This window comes from Lepidochelys olivacea (assembly GCF_965140295.1).
Source record: "Lepidochelys olivacea isolate rLepOli2 genome assembly, chromosome: 13".
NCBI classification, from domain to species: Eukaryota; Metazoa; Chordata; order Testudines; family Cheloniidae; genus Lepidochelys; species Lepidochelys olivacea.
In genome coordinates, this window is record NC_140423.1 from 2,186,373 (window position 1) to 2,200,799 (window position 14,427).

A 14,427-nucleotide genomic window follows, 5' to 3' on the forward strand; every position below is an offset into this window, starting at 1 on the left:
AGAGAGTTTATCTCACACAGTTACTTTGAATGGAAATTGGAGGCTGTTTCCCCATTTAGCTCCAAACTGGGGTGCACCACTGCGTGTTAGCACAATGCAGAGCACTAACCAGCCAACTAGGAAGCTGGAGTCCTCACTGCCATCTTATTGTTGCTAGTCCATGTTACATTTCCCAGGAACCCTGCAGCCTCAGCTTCATTAATTATGCAAATGAAAGGTGTTGCAGACACCCCATCCCTCGATAGGATCCCCGTAACAGAAGTTCCACTCTGACCCTTTTGTCCATCAGCCTTTAATTTTGGCGACAGAGGGTCCAGGAACAGCATCGCAGGATGGATGTTTGCAATAATTATCCAGTCATCCCCTTCAAGTATACTGCAACCATAGCAACAGACAGATGTTCTGTCCCAGCCAGAGCCCGGCAGTGAGCTGGGGAGCGAAGCACAAAAATTAACCTCTTCAGGCCCAAGACTTCAAGGAATCCATTTTACTCCTGGACTGGAGAGGACTTTGACATCTCCTGGTGTATCCTGGGAAAACAGACACAACAACAAAAAAGCAATAAAATAAATAAATAAATAAATAAAATAAAAAGTCCCGACATTCACCCAGTCATGATACTTCATCAAAAGTTGGCAAGGAGGAAGCTGATATCCTATGGCAACCTCTGGTTACCAGGTGAGTAGGGGCCTGAACCTGTGAGCCACTTGAGCACCCCCAGCTCCTGCGAAAGTCGGTGAGAATGACAGATGCTCAGTATCTCCCAGGGGGGCGGTTGGCCCCTTGCAGGATCAGGTGTTGAGTGTGTAATTCTAGAGGTTATGTAGGAAACAGGAGGTGTCCATTCGGGGATGTGTATTAATAACATGTGAAGGTTTCTATTCTCTACATAGTGGTCACAAACAATATTTTGCTGTGCACCCACACGGCGGCTTGTGGGGGGGGGCAGAAATCACTTGGAGGAGACAATTTTGGTCTCTGCGCTGCTAACCAGAAATAGGGAAAAGGCCAAACGAGTCACTGCAAAACTATGATTGAAATGCAGGGGCTGTGCCTGAAGTGAGGAGTTAGACCCAGGCCATGGGACACCTGTAGAGTAAGGAGCAGCCCCAGTGAGATAAAGCATTTGCCAGGAAGCAGTTTGAGGTCTGGTTTGAAGGCTGATGGCAGCAAGTACCTGAAGGTGGATGAACTCAGAGGTGTCCATTTGGGGATATCTGTTAATAACATGTGAAGGTTTCCATGCTAGGCAGTGATGTGGTCACTAACTAAATAGTGGTCTCACAAGATATTCTATTGTGCATCCAAACAGGGCAGAGAAATCACTTGAAGGAGCAACCCGTGTGACATTAAAAGCCGTGCCAAAGCGTTTGAGATACTAGGGGGTGGGTTCACCAGGGTGAAAATGACATTGCATGGCTAAGCAGGGTTTTCAAGGCTGCCCCAACTTGATGTGAGGCCCACCCACAAATATTGAAACAGGGGCTTTTATGCCCTCCACAGCAACGAAAATGACACCCACTTTAAACTGAGCATCCACTGAAGGCCCCCAGGGATTGGGCAGCTCTCTGTGGCCACAAGGTCCACGGGTGCCTAGGGCAGCCCTGTTAGCCCTTTACGCCCACCCTAAAAATTAAGTTAAGCAGCAGAGTTTAAACTTTTGAAACTAAGGGCCAGATCCCTCAGCTGGTCTAAATCAGCAAAGCTCCACTGAAGTGAACAGACCTCCACCAACTGAGAAACTGGCCCTTAAAAGGTCTGACCTCTCATTCCCATGCCAGCAATAGCTGGGGACCCTACAGAGTGGAGACAGGGGCTCATCACCTTACTCTGCAGCCATCCCTCTGGCCAAAGGAGGAGCAACACTAAGGGGCTCCCAAAGACAGTCCTGCCCACATGTCTGCAGCTACAAAGGCTGCAGTGCAGGGCCATGGCAGGGATTTCAAAAGAGGAAGATGGAAACGAGGGAATCTTTAGAAAGGAGAAAACCAAACGTCTGTAACGCTAGGAATGAGTTACATTTGGAGAGACGGAGGCAAACCTTGTGCCTGGACAGGGTCAGGGAGACAACCTGCCATCCTGCAAGTCAGTGCAAACGCAAGAGGTCTCGGTATCAAGGTTTCACTTCCCAAACCGTAGAACTATTTTGATCCATATGACTTCCTTTTTTGCTCTCTGCCATTCAGACTATGAAAAAATCTATCAAGTGGGCATTCTATCTGTTCAAGGTTTCCTGATGGCAGCTCTTACCCCATCGACAGCCTAGCCTTGGAAGCTCCCAGACTTTGATTGTAAGGCTTTGCTGCTTTGAAAAGAAAGGGGGTGAATTTGCTGATCATGAAAATGAGGGATGGGTGGCATAAGCCGTAGTCAGGCATGATGTGGGCAGGTGCTGTCAGGCTCCCCCACGCAGCTCTGCAAATGTAACTCAATCCTGACCTACAACGTCTTGGCTGTTCCAATCCCAGGCTCCCACATCACAACACAGGCTTTGTAACGGTGTTGCAGTCCAGAGGACAAAGCATCTCAGCTATTCTAGTCCTGAGCCCCCTCAGCTTTTCCAATGCACCTCAAACCAGCATTTGAGCTGTTCAGGTCCTGGACCAAAGAGGATGATAAGCTAAGCTAGATCCAGGAAACGTATGAGCAGCTACTAAGCTAGTTCTGCCATTCGGGCTCCACTTTTTCCCTGCAATACCTCTGCCTGTTGTAGTCCCAGGCCTCACCTGAGGCAAGCCAGACCAAATTGGGTTTTGGTGTTGTGATGTGGATAGAAATCCAGTAGAGTCAAGAATAAGACCATCCTCTTGGCCCTCCACCCAAAACTATCCTGACTCATTATTTGACCGAGGTTTGCATTAGATTTGGGGAAAAACCTGGGAGTAGTTTTCCTTTTGCTTTTGTAAAGCCTCATTGCTTGGATTCACAGTCTGCCAAAACCAGGGGTGACCTGAAACTGAATTCCTATTTTATCCAAACCCAGCAAAGTTCAGGAACTTCAGATGAATGGTTCCAGTTTGGGTCCAACTCTGAATAGCAATCCAGATAGTGAGCGATAAAAACAAAACAACCCACTGCAGCCTCGGGCCCTAGTTTTTATGGTATAAGTCAGTAGTTCTCAAGCTAAGATCTGTGAAACACCTGCTGGTGGGCAGTGGAGACTGGACTTTTAGATGATGCTGGCTATCCCTATTTCCAGTTGCTAAACTGTGTTTAAAACCAGCTACAAATACACTAGGTATCGTCCTCATATCACCTCTCCATGTAAGCAATAGTTGGAGTTGTCCCAGGGATGTTATGGGATCTTGCGTGGGATGGGACGTGTCCAGAGGATGATCTCTCCATTAAGATGCAGTCCATGCTAGGGAAGTGTTTTAGAGCCCTGGTACTGTTTATCAGCATAGCGTTTTAAAAAACACATACTCACTCAAATGAGAAATTTTCTGTCTTCCTATTGACTCTGAGCAGCAGCTTTCACTTAGCAGCTCCTGACAATCAGCCAGGGGCTTGTAGAAGGTGGCAACTTGAAACAGGCTGTTTTCCCTCAATGAACTGACCTGATTCCCTTTTCCTGTACACTCTTTGGCAAAGGAAAGTTAAACTAATCTCACTGCTTGGAACACTCCCATTCCTAAGGGCCTGATCCAGTGGGGAGCTGAGCGCCCGCTACTTCCTCTGAAGTCAGTGCCTAGAAGTTGAGTCTTCTCAGTACTCAAGAGAGGGGCTAAGCCCTTAGACCAGCACTGATTCATTGCATCAACACTGACAAGGATTAACAGTTAGTGTAACACGGTTTAGTTGTTGTCAGAGTTAGAGGTGGATATAAATTCGTAGGAAACGTTGGACTAGCTGTATTGCCATGCTCAGTCAGCCCATCCAGGCCAGAATGTGGTGTCTGCCACGAGAAATACTAGGGACTTTAAAGAAAGGTCCAAAAAAACCCAACCCTTAGACAGAGACAAACACCTACAAGATCTCTATCAAGCATTCTTACAACTGCAGTACCCACCTGCTGAAGTGAAGAAACAAATTGACAGAGCCAGAAGAGTACCCAGAAGTCACCTACTCTGGGACAGACCCAACAAAGAAAATAACAGAACGCCACTAGCCATCACCTTCAGCCCCCAACTAAAACCTCTCCAATACAACATCAAGGATCTACAACTTATTCTGAAGGACGACCCATCACTCTCACAGATCTTGGGAGACAGGCCAGTCCTTGCCTACAGACAGCCCCCCAACCTGAAGTAAATAATCACCAGCAACCACACGCCACACAACAGAACCACTAACCCAGGAACCTATCTTTGCAACAAAGCCCGTTGCCAACTGTGCCCACATATCTATTCAGGGGACACCATCACAGGACTTAATCACATCAGCCACACTATCAGAGGCTCGTTCACCTGCACATCTACCAATGTGATATATGGCATCATGTGCCAGCAATGCCCCTCGGCCATGTACATTGGTCAAACTGGACAGTCTCTACGCAAAAGGATAAATGGACACAAATCAGATGTCAAGAATTATAACATTCATAAACCCGTTGGAGAACACTTCAATCTCTCTGGTCACTCGATTACAGACCTAAATGTCGCAATATTACAACAAAAAGACTTCAAAAACAGACTCTAAGGAGAGACTGCTGAATTGGAATTAATTTGCAAACTGGATACAATTAACTTAGGCTTGAATAGAGACTGGGAGTGGTTGAGTCATTACACAAAGTAAAACTATTTCCCCATGTTTATTCCCCCCCCTCCCCACTGCTCCTCGGACATTCCTGTTAACTGCTGGAAATGGCTCACCTTGATTATCACTACAAAAGGTTTTCTCCCCCCAGCTCTCCTGCTGGTAATCGCTCATCTTAAGTGACCACTCTCCTTACAGTGTGTATGGTAACACCCATTTTTTCATGTTCTGTGTGTATATAAATCTCCTCACTGTATTTTCCACTGAATGCATCCGATGAAGTGAGCTGTAGCTCATGAAAGCTCATGCTCAAATAAATTGGTTAGTCTCTAAGGTGCCACTAGTCCTCCTTTTCTTTTTGCAAATACAGACTAACACAGCTGCTACTCTGAAACCCTTAGTGGGTGATTGTGGAATGAAATATCCATAAGGAAAGTTTCTTCCAAACCCTAGGCAACAAGTTTTAGGCTTAGAGAGCATGTAAGGCCAGAAGGGACCACCTGATCAAGTCTGATTTTGTGTATATCACAGGCTGCCCCCACCCAGCCACTGGCACACCAAGTCCAACCACCAGAACTAGAACAAAGTATTACAGCTCTCAGGATGCTAAACTATTGTGTGCCACAGGGAGAGAACGGAGGGATCCAGCTCACCAATGTGTGAGGCCTCTGCAATGGCAGGGAATTGGTTCAGTGAGAGATTCCCAGGTGATCCTAGCAAGTGACTTGTGCCCCACACTGCAGAGGAAGGGGAACAAATCCCAATCTCACCTAGAGGAAAATTCCTTCCCTACCCATGACGCATTCCCTGAAGTGTGACGGTTTATATCCCTCTGATTTTTTTAAAATCCCCTAGAATGCTAAAACTTTTTCTTATCCAAATTTTGAACCCTACAAAGCTCTTGGCTTTGATATTATCTTGTGGCACTGAATTCTGCAGGTTAACTCCATAAATTGTGCAAATTTTTTTTGCTTTTATCAGGTTTGTTCCCTTTCAGTTTCATCGGTGGCCCCTAATTCTTGCATTATGAAAAAAGGTAAATAAGTTGCTTGATTTACCTTTTCTCTACCGTTCATTATTTTGTAAACTTCCGTCTTGTCCTCTCATACTCATCTCCTCTCTAAACTAAACTATTCCAGTCTTTCCACTCAAGCATTTTCATCTCCTGTCTCTGCTTTTCCTCTGGTTCTGCACTATCCTTTTTGATAGAGGCTGACCAGAACTAAACACAGTATCCCAGATGAGAATGTACCATGAATTTGTAGAATGCCATTATAAAAAGAACTGATGTCCCATCTACATTTGTTAAACATTACTAAGCATGATAATTATTTATTGAATGTAAACAATAATGCATCTAGTTTGATAGAATGAAATGCACGCAGCAATTTATAAGAAGTAAAATGTGCTAAACAACGATCAGTATCTCTACTCTCCAGAGTTCACAGTTTAAGGCCCACCACTTGCAAACTCTTACACACATTCTTAACTTTAAGCATATGAGTGGTCCCAATGACATGCATTATTATGGACGAGCGTGTCATCCTAATGAGATTACTCACATGCTTAAAGTTAAACCTATGTGTGAGTTTATTATGACTGAGGCCTCAGATATTGATCTGTATGCTGATCCTGTATGGAAATGGCCTTCAGAAATCTTCATCCAGAAAATGCTATTCCTTCCTTTTGTTTAATGTGTTGCCTCTGTTTTATCAGAACAACTCAGCCCCGGACTCTCAGGGGAAAGATCCTTTGTATTGTTTCCTGGGTAAAGCCCCAAACCCACTCATTAGAAACAATAGATAGATTCAGATCATCATATGGAAGAGCAGGCAAAAGCAGCTAGTTGGAACAATTAATCAAACCAGCTGGAAGAAGGGAGAAAAATCTGGTCAAATGAAAAGGCAAACAGGACACGATTCTCAAAATCTAGACAATTAAAAAAAACATCCCAAACCCAGCCAGCTCTGCATATCAGATCCACGGATATTCACTTGTAAATACTGCAATTTCCCATTCAAGATCCATTATTTCGGGGTCCATCTTTGTCAGGGAGAAGACCATTAAGTATTTCCTTTCCATCAACCACTGTCATGGTGTGCCTGGTGCAGAGACTGGGCCATTTCGCTACATTTCAAGCCGACACCCTACCCAAACAAACTGCTTAGAATGGTCTCTAAAGGAATCTGTGACTGATTGGCTAGCAAATCGAACATGTCACTTCCCTCCTTGAAATCATTCATTCACTGGATTCCTATTTCTTCACCACGTCAGATTTAAGCTCCTCACCTTTTAAGGCTGTAAATAATCTCAGCCCCCCTCTTCATCTCTGCTCTTGGTCCTTGCATCCTGCTAATATCACCTATACATTTAGGCCCTGATCCTGCAAACACTTATGCACAGGAATACCTTTGTTCAGGTGACTAGTCTTATGTGTCCAATGGGAATACTCATGTGTGTAATGTTACTCATGTGTGTCAGTGGTCGCTGGACAGAGCCCTTAGGGCTCAATCCTCCAAAGAGTTATGCAAACCACTTTACTCATACAAATAATGTCATTGAGCTCAACAGGAACTCTCATGTAAGTGAAGTTACTCGTGAGTGTAAATCCTACAAAGTCTTATGCTGGGGACTAAATTTACACATGGGACTATTATTATTTCCATGGGTTTACTAATCGAGTAAAGTTTCTTGTATAACACTTTACAGGAGTGAGGCCTTTGACTATAAATTCCTTGGGAGTAAGGACATAAGAACATAAGACAGCCATGCTGGGTCAGACCAAAGATCCATCTAGACCAGTATCCTGTCTTCCGACAGTCGCCAGTGGGAATGAACAGAACAGGGAATCACCAAGTGATCCACCCCCGTCACCCATTCCCAGCTTCTGGCAAACAGAGGCTCGGGACACCATCCCTGTCCATCCTGGCTAATAGTCATTGATAGACCTGTCCTCCATGAACTTATCTCGTTCTTTTTTGAACCCTGTTATAGTCTTGGCCTTCACAACATCCTCTGGCAAGGAGCTCCACAGGACATGCGCTTTGATTTGTCTCTGCAGTGCCATGCACACCACTAGCATTGTATAAATGAACAAACAATAAAACGGTAGTAATAATTACTAATGCAAATAATATAATTACATTATTAGTACAATATAATAATGTGTGTCCAGTCCCCCTCAACCCTCCTCCTTACAGCATCCCTTGTCCCACTCTTTGCTTCACACCTCTATTCAAGCTGCCCACTACACTTGACATGGTGCCCCACTTCCTGTCCACCCACTGACCTTTCTTCTTTCAAATCCCCTCCTGAAGCCCCCTTTCACGCCTTCTTAGCCCCTGACACCATCCTCCTTGCTATTCGTCTCCCCCACCCTTCCTTTACCTGAGCTGATGCCCTGTGTTCTGTCCTGTCTATGCTAGATCTTAAGATCTTCAGAGCAGAACCTCAGCCTTATTCCATATTCTGCAAAGTGCCATCTATGTCTATGATGTAAGAAAGGTGTCTATTAATAATAAGTAATAATAATAAATAATAATAATAATAATGCATATTAGCCTACTTCCTGGTGATGGAGCCCATATGTTTGATGCTTGCCATGAACTGGCAGTCATAAATTACAAATTAGTTCAGTTGATTGGAAAATGACCAGATTCTATGGCCATGCTAACTCTTAAGCACACTTTGGAGTGGGTGGGAACAGGGGTGGGAGAAGACTTCTGGGCACTCCCTTCCTCCAAAGGTAATTCAGACAAGAGTTTATAATTTATGGGAATAAAAGGTGGGAGTGGGGGGTTCTTTTTTCCTTGGCAACAGTCCCGCTCCTAAGTGGTTAAACTGCAAGATAGGAAACTAAGCAATTTATCTCAATCAAGGGGTTTGATTGTTGCTGAGAATGGAAAACCCCTTCCTGTTACCATGATAGTGCAAACACATACACTTAATTGTATTAATAAAAGTTTCTCCTTTCTCCCCTTCCAACTAAACACCTTCTGCTGAACAGCTGGACTATGGTGCTCCAGTATTTCCTCTACGTTCCTGTCCTGTAGCTACTACCATACCTGCTCCCCTGGCCAATTTATAAAAAGGGTTTCTTTTCTAGCTTATCTTTCTCTTTTGTGCCTGCCACTCCTTGACACGGAGTTCAGCTGGTCTGCTTCATTGCTCAGTGTCTTGCAGGCTGAATTTGACTTGGGATGCAAGACGTTCTTTGCAGGGAGGTTGGTTGTTGAGTCATAAGTATGCAGATACTTTTTTCCATGATGCCTTCCCGCCGCCATCCCAGCTTTCCCTGGCAGCACTGTCACTTGGTCAAAGCAGTACTTCTATGGTCCGTTGATTCTTGAAAAGGTGTCCATTTTATTTGTAGTGACCAATCAAAATATTGTGGTGTATTGAGGACTTCCCTTCCAGGTTTCCCATCTTGTGCATCTTTGGAACAACCATAAACGAGGCTGTGTTCCAAATATTCATTCCAGGTTTGATGCTGAGCCTGGTGGATGGTGGGACAGAACTTTGGGAGTTTAGTCAGGTCTGCATGGAGACCCACACAGTGCAGATCAACCATGTTTGTAATTATGTATTTCACAACTGACTCTAGGTGCTTTAAGAAGCTCCTAGTAAGCATGGACACATATCACCTATAATTACTTTTTGCTTTTTATTCTGTCACACCACATTTGGAATGGACCGATTAGCATTTCCCAATTCCTAGCCATATTTAATGCTTATCTGAACCTTCACGAAACTCTTCTTTCCTCTCCCCTTTTCTACTCACCCGTTCCTCCCAATCCATCCAGCTCCTTCTGTTCCCTTCACCTCCAGCTCAATCTCTATGTGCCCCAAATGGTTCACTGATACCCCAAATTCATTTCCCAGATTCCAAACAAGCTCCCATCTCCCTTGCCCACCCCTACCTTTGATAACAACATCATGACTTGTTAGTTCGTATGTATACCACTGGCCTCCACAGGCTAGAAAGAGAACAATTCAGACATGTGTCATAGGTCCAACAAATAGCACTGGCTTTTAGCTCAAGTGACGGAGGCCGGCGCTTCTGGAGCCAGAACGGTCTGAATTCTATCCTCTTTGTGACTGAAAAGTTGCTAATGCCCATGGTGTGCCGCATCTTGGCAACTATGGTTGCAGACTGTTATACTGTCATAACAGAGGGACAAAAGGGTCTTTGAGGTCTGTGCAGTGCTTCAGGTACCTATTTATCTGGGTCAGAGATGCCCTGTAATGTGTTGCTCCCTCTCTCCCCAGAGAAACCCCAGAATTTATGAAGTTTTCAAACAGCAGGTGGCCTGTCAGTGGTAGACAGACCTGCCAAGACTCAGATCTGGGTTTCAGCAAAAGCGCCATAAGAGGCCTGTTGAATACTGGGGAAGGGAGAAGACTAAAGACCCAAACGTATAATAATTTGACTCTGTGCTACATTTGGGCCAGGTCTACTTTATATCGATTCACCCATCTTATTAATTACCCAGGCAGCATCTCAATGCAGGGTTGGATTTAGGGACAGGCAACCCAGGTGACTGCCTGGGGTGCTGGGCTTGGGGGGCGCCGGGCTCGCAGATGTACAGATCCTAGCATGCAAATTTATCGTCATATGACAGAGTTAAATCATGCACTCAAATCGTTCATCCAAGTTGTGAGATGGGCTACAAATACAATAAAAAATAAGATATTCAAAAGCTTAACAAATAGGGTGGGGGGGCAGATGACACTCCTCGCTTGGCGCACCATTTGGTCTAGGGCTGGTCCTGTCTCAATATATCAAAAAGTTGTGGGCAGTCTATTATACAGATAAATAGTAATAAAGTACACACATACAGCACTTTCCATCAAGTTGAAGCCTTTTACAAATCTTGAGATACCTGTACTCATCCTCATATAACCAATGGGGAAACTGAGGCATAGACAGATTAAGTGACTTTTCCATGGTCACTCACTGAGTCTGTGGCAGAGTTATGAACAGACAGCAAAGCTCCTGACTCTCTGTCCTGTGGTTTAACCACACCACCATCTTTCTTCCCTAGAGCAATATGGCATGAAGTCACAGAGGGCTAGGTTTCCAACAGACCTTTGTTTCTTGACCATCCGGGTGACACAGGAACCAGAAATCAGGCAGAATATGGCGGTGATCTTAATTATATTGGCAATTTCATTGATCAATTGATCACAAAAACTAGGTGAGCTGAGCTCACCCTCCGAATGTACCAAGAAAGGCTAATTCCAGCTAAGGAGAGACTGACCTTTTCAGTCCCAGTTTGCTTTAGGGGATTGTGATTGGTCCAAGGAGACTGGATTCAGTGAACTACATAGTTTGAGGAGGCCTCTTGAGTTGGGGGGGGGGCATTAACTGGACTGTTTCAGGGGATGGCTGCAAAGCCAGGGTGTGCTGGTCAATCCCCGGTGTGTTTAAGGGTCCAAGCCCTGGCACAATTTAGGGCAGGAGCAGGCAAATCTTAGCGATTGGATTTTGTCCACGAGTCTCCTGGTGCAGTTCGGAAGCCCTGGGCCAGTCTAAGGGGCTCCCAGTGGTTTCTGGAGGTAGGACCCGCAAAGGTTCAGGGAAGTCACCGGTCGTTTCGAGAGGATTATTTTAGAGAAATTAGGGACCCTGATAATCCCGGGGTCTGCGTCTGCCTGTGGGCTCAGGGTCCCAGCCAGCGCAGCTCGACAGGTGCCTGCTTCCCCAGTCGCCCCCTGTCCCGAGGAGACCGCGCTCTCCCCGGCCCCGCCTGGGGCAGGGACACGTGCGCCCCTGCGAATGAGGAAGCGGCTCTTTATTGAGTCCCCTGGCCCGTTCCCCTCTCCCCCGGCCCCCGGGCGCCCCCTTCCCCCCTGTGCCGCCTTGCCCGGCCCCCGGGCGCCCCCCTGGGTCTCCCCCCCCCCGCCCCCGGGCGCCCCCTTCCCCCCTGTGCCGCCTTGCCCAGCCCCCACGCGCCTCTGCCCGGCTCCGGCCCCGGCCCCAGGCGGCTAGCGCCGACCCCCGCGCCCGGCCCGGGGGGGCGGTCGGGGCGGCCGCGCCGCGGCTCTAACAGGTGGGATCCCGCGGAGAGGAGGAGGCGGCCGGAGGGGGGCGGAGGAGGCAGGGACGGGCGGGGGGAGGGAGGGGGACGAGCCGGAGCCGCCTGTGATCCTGTGACAGGAGCGGCTGCTGCTGCTGCTGGCGCCGCCGGTGCCTCCCTCTGCCCGGCTCGCTGGGTCGCTGTCCGGCTGCCGCGCTCCCTCCACGCCCGCCCCGCAGCGGCCCCTCCCGGGGCCTCGCCCCCGCAGCCCGTCCCGACTCCAGCCCCGCCGGCCGGGCCGGGCCGGGCAGGGCGCAGCGCAGGGGCCGGCCGGGCTCGTCGCCGTCTCCAGCCCGGGACAGGGGGTCGGGCGCTGCCTCCGGCCGGGATATGCCGAAGCCCCCGCTGCTGCTGCGGGGGAGCCGCCCCGGGGACAGCGAGCTGGGGCGGCAGTTCCGGGACTGGTGCCTCCGCACCTACGGGGACTCGGCCAAAACCAAGACGGTGACCCGGAGCAAGTACCAGCGCATCGCCGAGGTGCTGCAGGGGGGCGCCGGCTCGGGCAGCGGCGCCGGCGGGGGGGAGAAAGGCAAGTTCCAGTTCTGGGTCCGGTCCAAGGGCTTCCGGCTGGGAAGCGGCACCCGGGAGGCGGCGAAGATGGGTCAAGTGGTGTATGTGCCGGTGAAAACGGGAACGGTTAGTGCGCTCCGGGCCCCGGGGGCTCGCTGTCTGTCTGTCTGTCTTGTGTCTGTGTGTCCTTCCCTCCCGCCGCCGACACCCCAGGGGCTGGGGCCCAGAGCAGGGGAGAGACCCAATGTGGGGCAGCCCCCCCCCCGCATCACCCCCTCCCCCCCCCCGCCAGCCATCCCGGCCCCTGTCCCATCAGCACTAACTGGCACATCCCAGACACACAGCAGGGTGCAAATGAGCGCGCATGCCCCATGGGGGGCGAGACACCCACCCCCTGCGCCCCATGAGAAAACAGCCGCCCCACGCCCCTGTCTGGACAGGTCCAGCCAGCCCCCCCCCCCCGCCCCAGTGCGCTGAGTTGCAGACAGACCCCTTGTTGGGGGGCGTGGGGCAGAGCCTCCTGCGGAGCAAGGGCTGCCCCCCCCCGCCGCCGGGAGGGGGCTGAGTGGGGCGGTGGTGGCGGGCACAGCTGGGGCGGACCCCTCCCCACCCCGGTCCGATCACGTCCAACCTGAGCTGCCCATCCGCCACCCACCCATGCGTGGCTAGGGAGGGGTGCGCGTTCGGCGCGGGCCAGCCAAGCCTCCAGCCCGGGCTGGGCAGGGCCAGCCTGGCTCCCAGCAGCTGGCCTCGCAACGGGGGGAGGACGCAGATTAGGTTAGACACCCGGCCCAGGGGAGGAAAACCCCTCGCACGCACCCTCCCCTCCCCCCTCCTGCCCCATCCGGTCCAGCCGGTCCCTCCCAGCGGCTGAGCGGCGAAGAAGAGGGGCGGTAGCTCCCTCTTTTAGGGTGGGGGGAGGAGATCCCTTCCCTCCACCCCAGGCCACTGCACCTGCCCCCACCCCCGCCCCGCGATGGGTGCAGACTCGCAGAGAGCTCCGGGTTGGGTGTCAGTCCCTGGCGGGTGCAACCCAGGGGCCGGCTCCCAGACTCTGCGGCTCCCGTGCAGCCCACGCGGCGGGGAGGGAGCCCCCTTGCACCCCCCCACACCCACCCCAGCGCAGGTCCTGCCCCATGACGCTCGCCCTGCATTTCCCACCCACCCCGTGACCGCAGGCCGCTTTGCAGCCAAGGGCAGAGTGGGGGCGGCGGGCACATCTCCCCCCCCCCATCGCCTCCCTCGGCCAGGCCGCGTGCCCCCGCCCCCGCTGACCCGGGCGCAGGCTGGAGCCCAGCCCCGCTGGGCCATGGGAGCGCGCCCCTCCCCCTCCGCAGGCTGCTGTCCCGCGGCGCCGCTGGTTATCCCGGGGGGGGGCAGAGCCTGGAGCGGGGCCGTGCCCCCCCCCCCGCCTGCCCGCGGGCTGCTGTCCCGGGAAACTCCCCTGCGGGAGCCTCATTGTTCCCTGCCCGGCTGGGGCGACGGCGCAGGGCAGAGCCCGGCTGGAGGTTGCAGCGCCGCTCCCCCTCCCCCCGCCTCCCAGCAGGCTGCTGTCCCGGGGACGAGTCGGCCCCGCTGGAGCCATTGTTCCCTGTCCTGCCCGGCCGCGCCCCCGCGCCGGGGACCCGCTCCCTGCCAGCTGGGGGGGGGGGCGGGCGCTGACCCCTGTGTGCACTGGGGGGGGCGCTCCCGCTCCGCCGCGGGGCGGGGGGGGGCACAGCATGGGGCTCGCTGGCTGGGAACTCCCTCCCCGGCCTCTGCACCATCTGCCCCAGCGCCTGGCAGCCCAGGGGGCTGCGGCTCCTCAAGTGCCCCGGGGCGGGTGTCCCCCGGCGCGCGGCCCGGAGACGCTGCGGCCCGGGGGGGGGGAGCCTGCGCCCCGGGAAAGTGGGCAGAGCTGGGCGCGGGGGTGGGCTGGGTTTGGTGGGGTTTTTTTTTTTTTTTTTCCTTTTTTTCTTTTCTTCCCCTCGCTGCTGCTGCTGCTGCTGCTCTGAGGGTGCAGTGTTTTCCGAGCACACGCACGCAGGCTCCAGCCCTGAGAGGGCTGGAGCATGCTGCCATTGAGGGCAGCCCATCTGTGGCAAATGCTTCTAAACGCACTATTTACCTCCCATCTGGCCTGCCTTCCTCCTGGGGGAGGGGG

The 14,427-nt window shown here is 51.3% G+C and overlaps 1 protein-coding gene across 1 annotated transcript in view; it reads left to right on the top strand.

Moving 5' to 3' along the window:
• Positions 1-11,878: 11,878 nt before the first annotated feature.
• The window catches only part of NOL4L (nucleolar protein 4 like), a 104,756-nt gene continuing 102,207 nt past the window's right edge, over positions 11,879-14,427 (top strand). Inside the window, exon 1 of the mRNA XM_084645731.1 lies at positions 11,879-12,410. Within this exon, the coding sequence (XP_084501857.1) occupies positions 12,105-12,410 (306 nt within the window). The 5' untranslated portion in view covers positions 11,879-12,104. The remainder of the gene's footprint in view (positions 12,411-14,427) is intronic.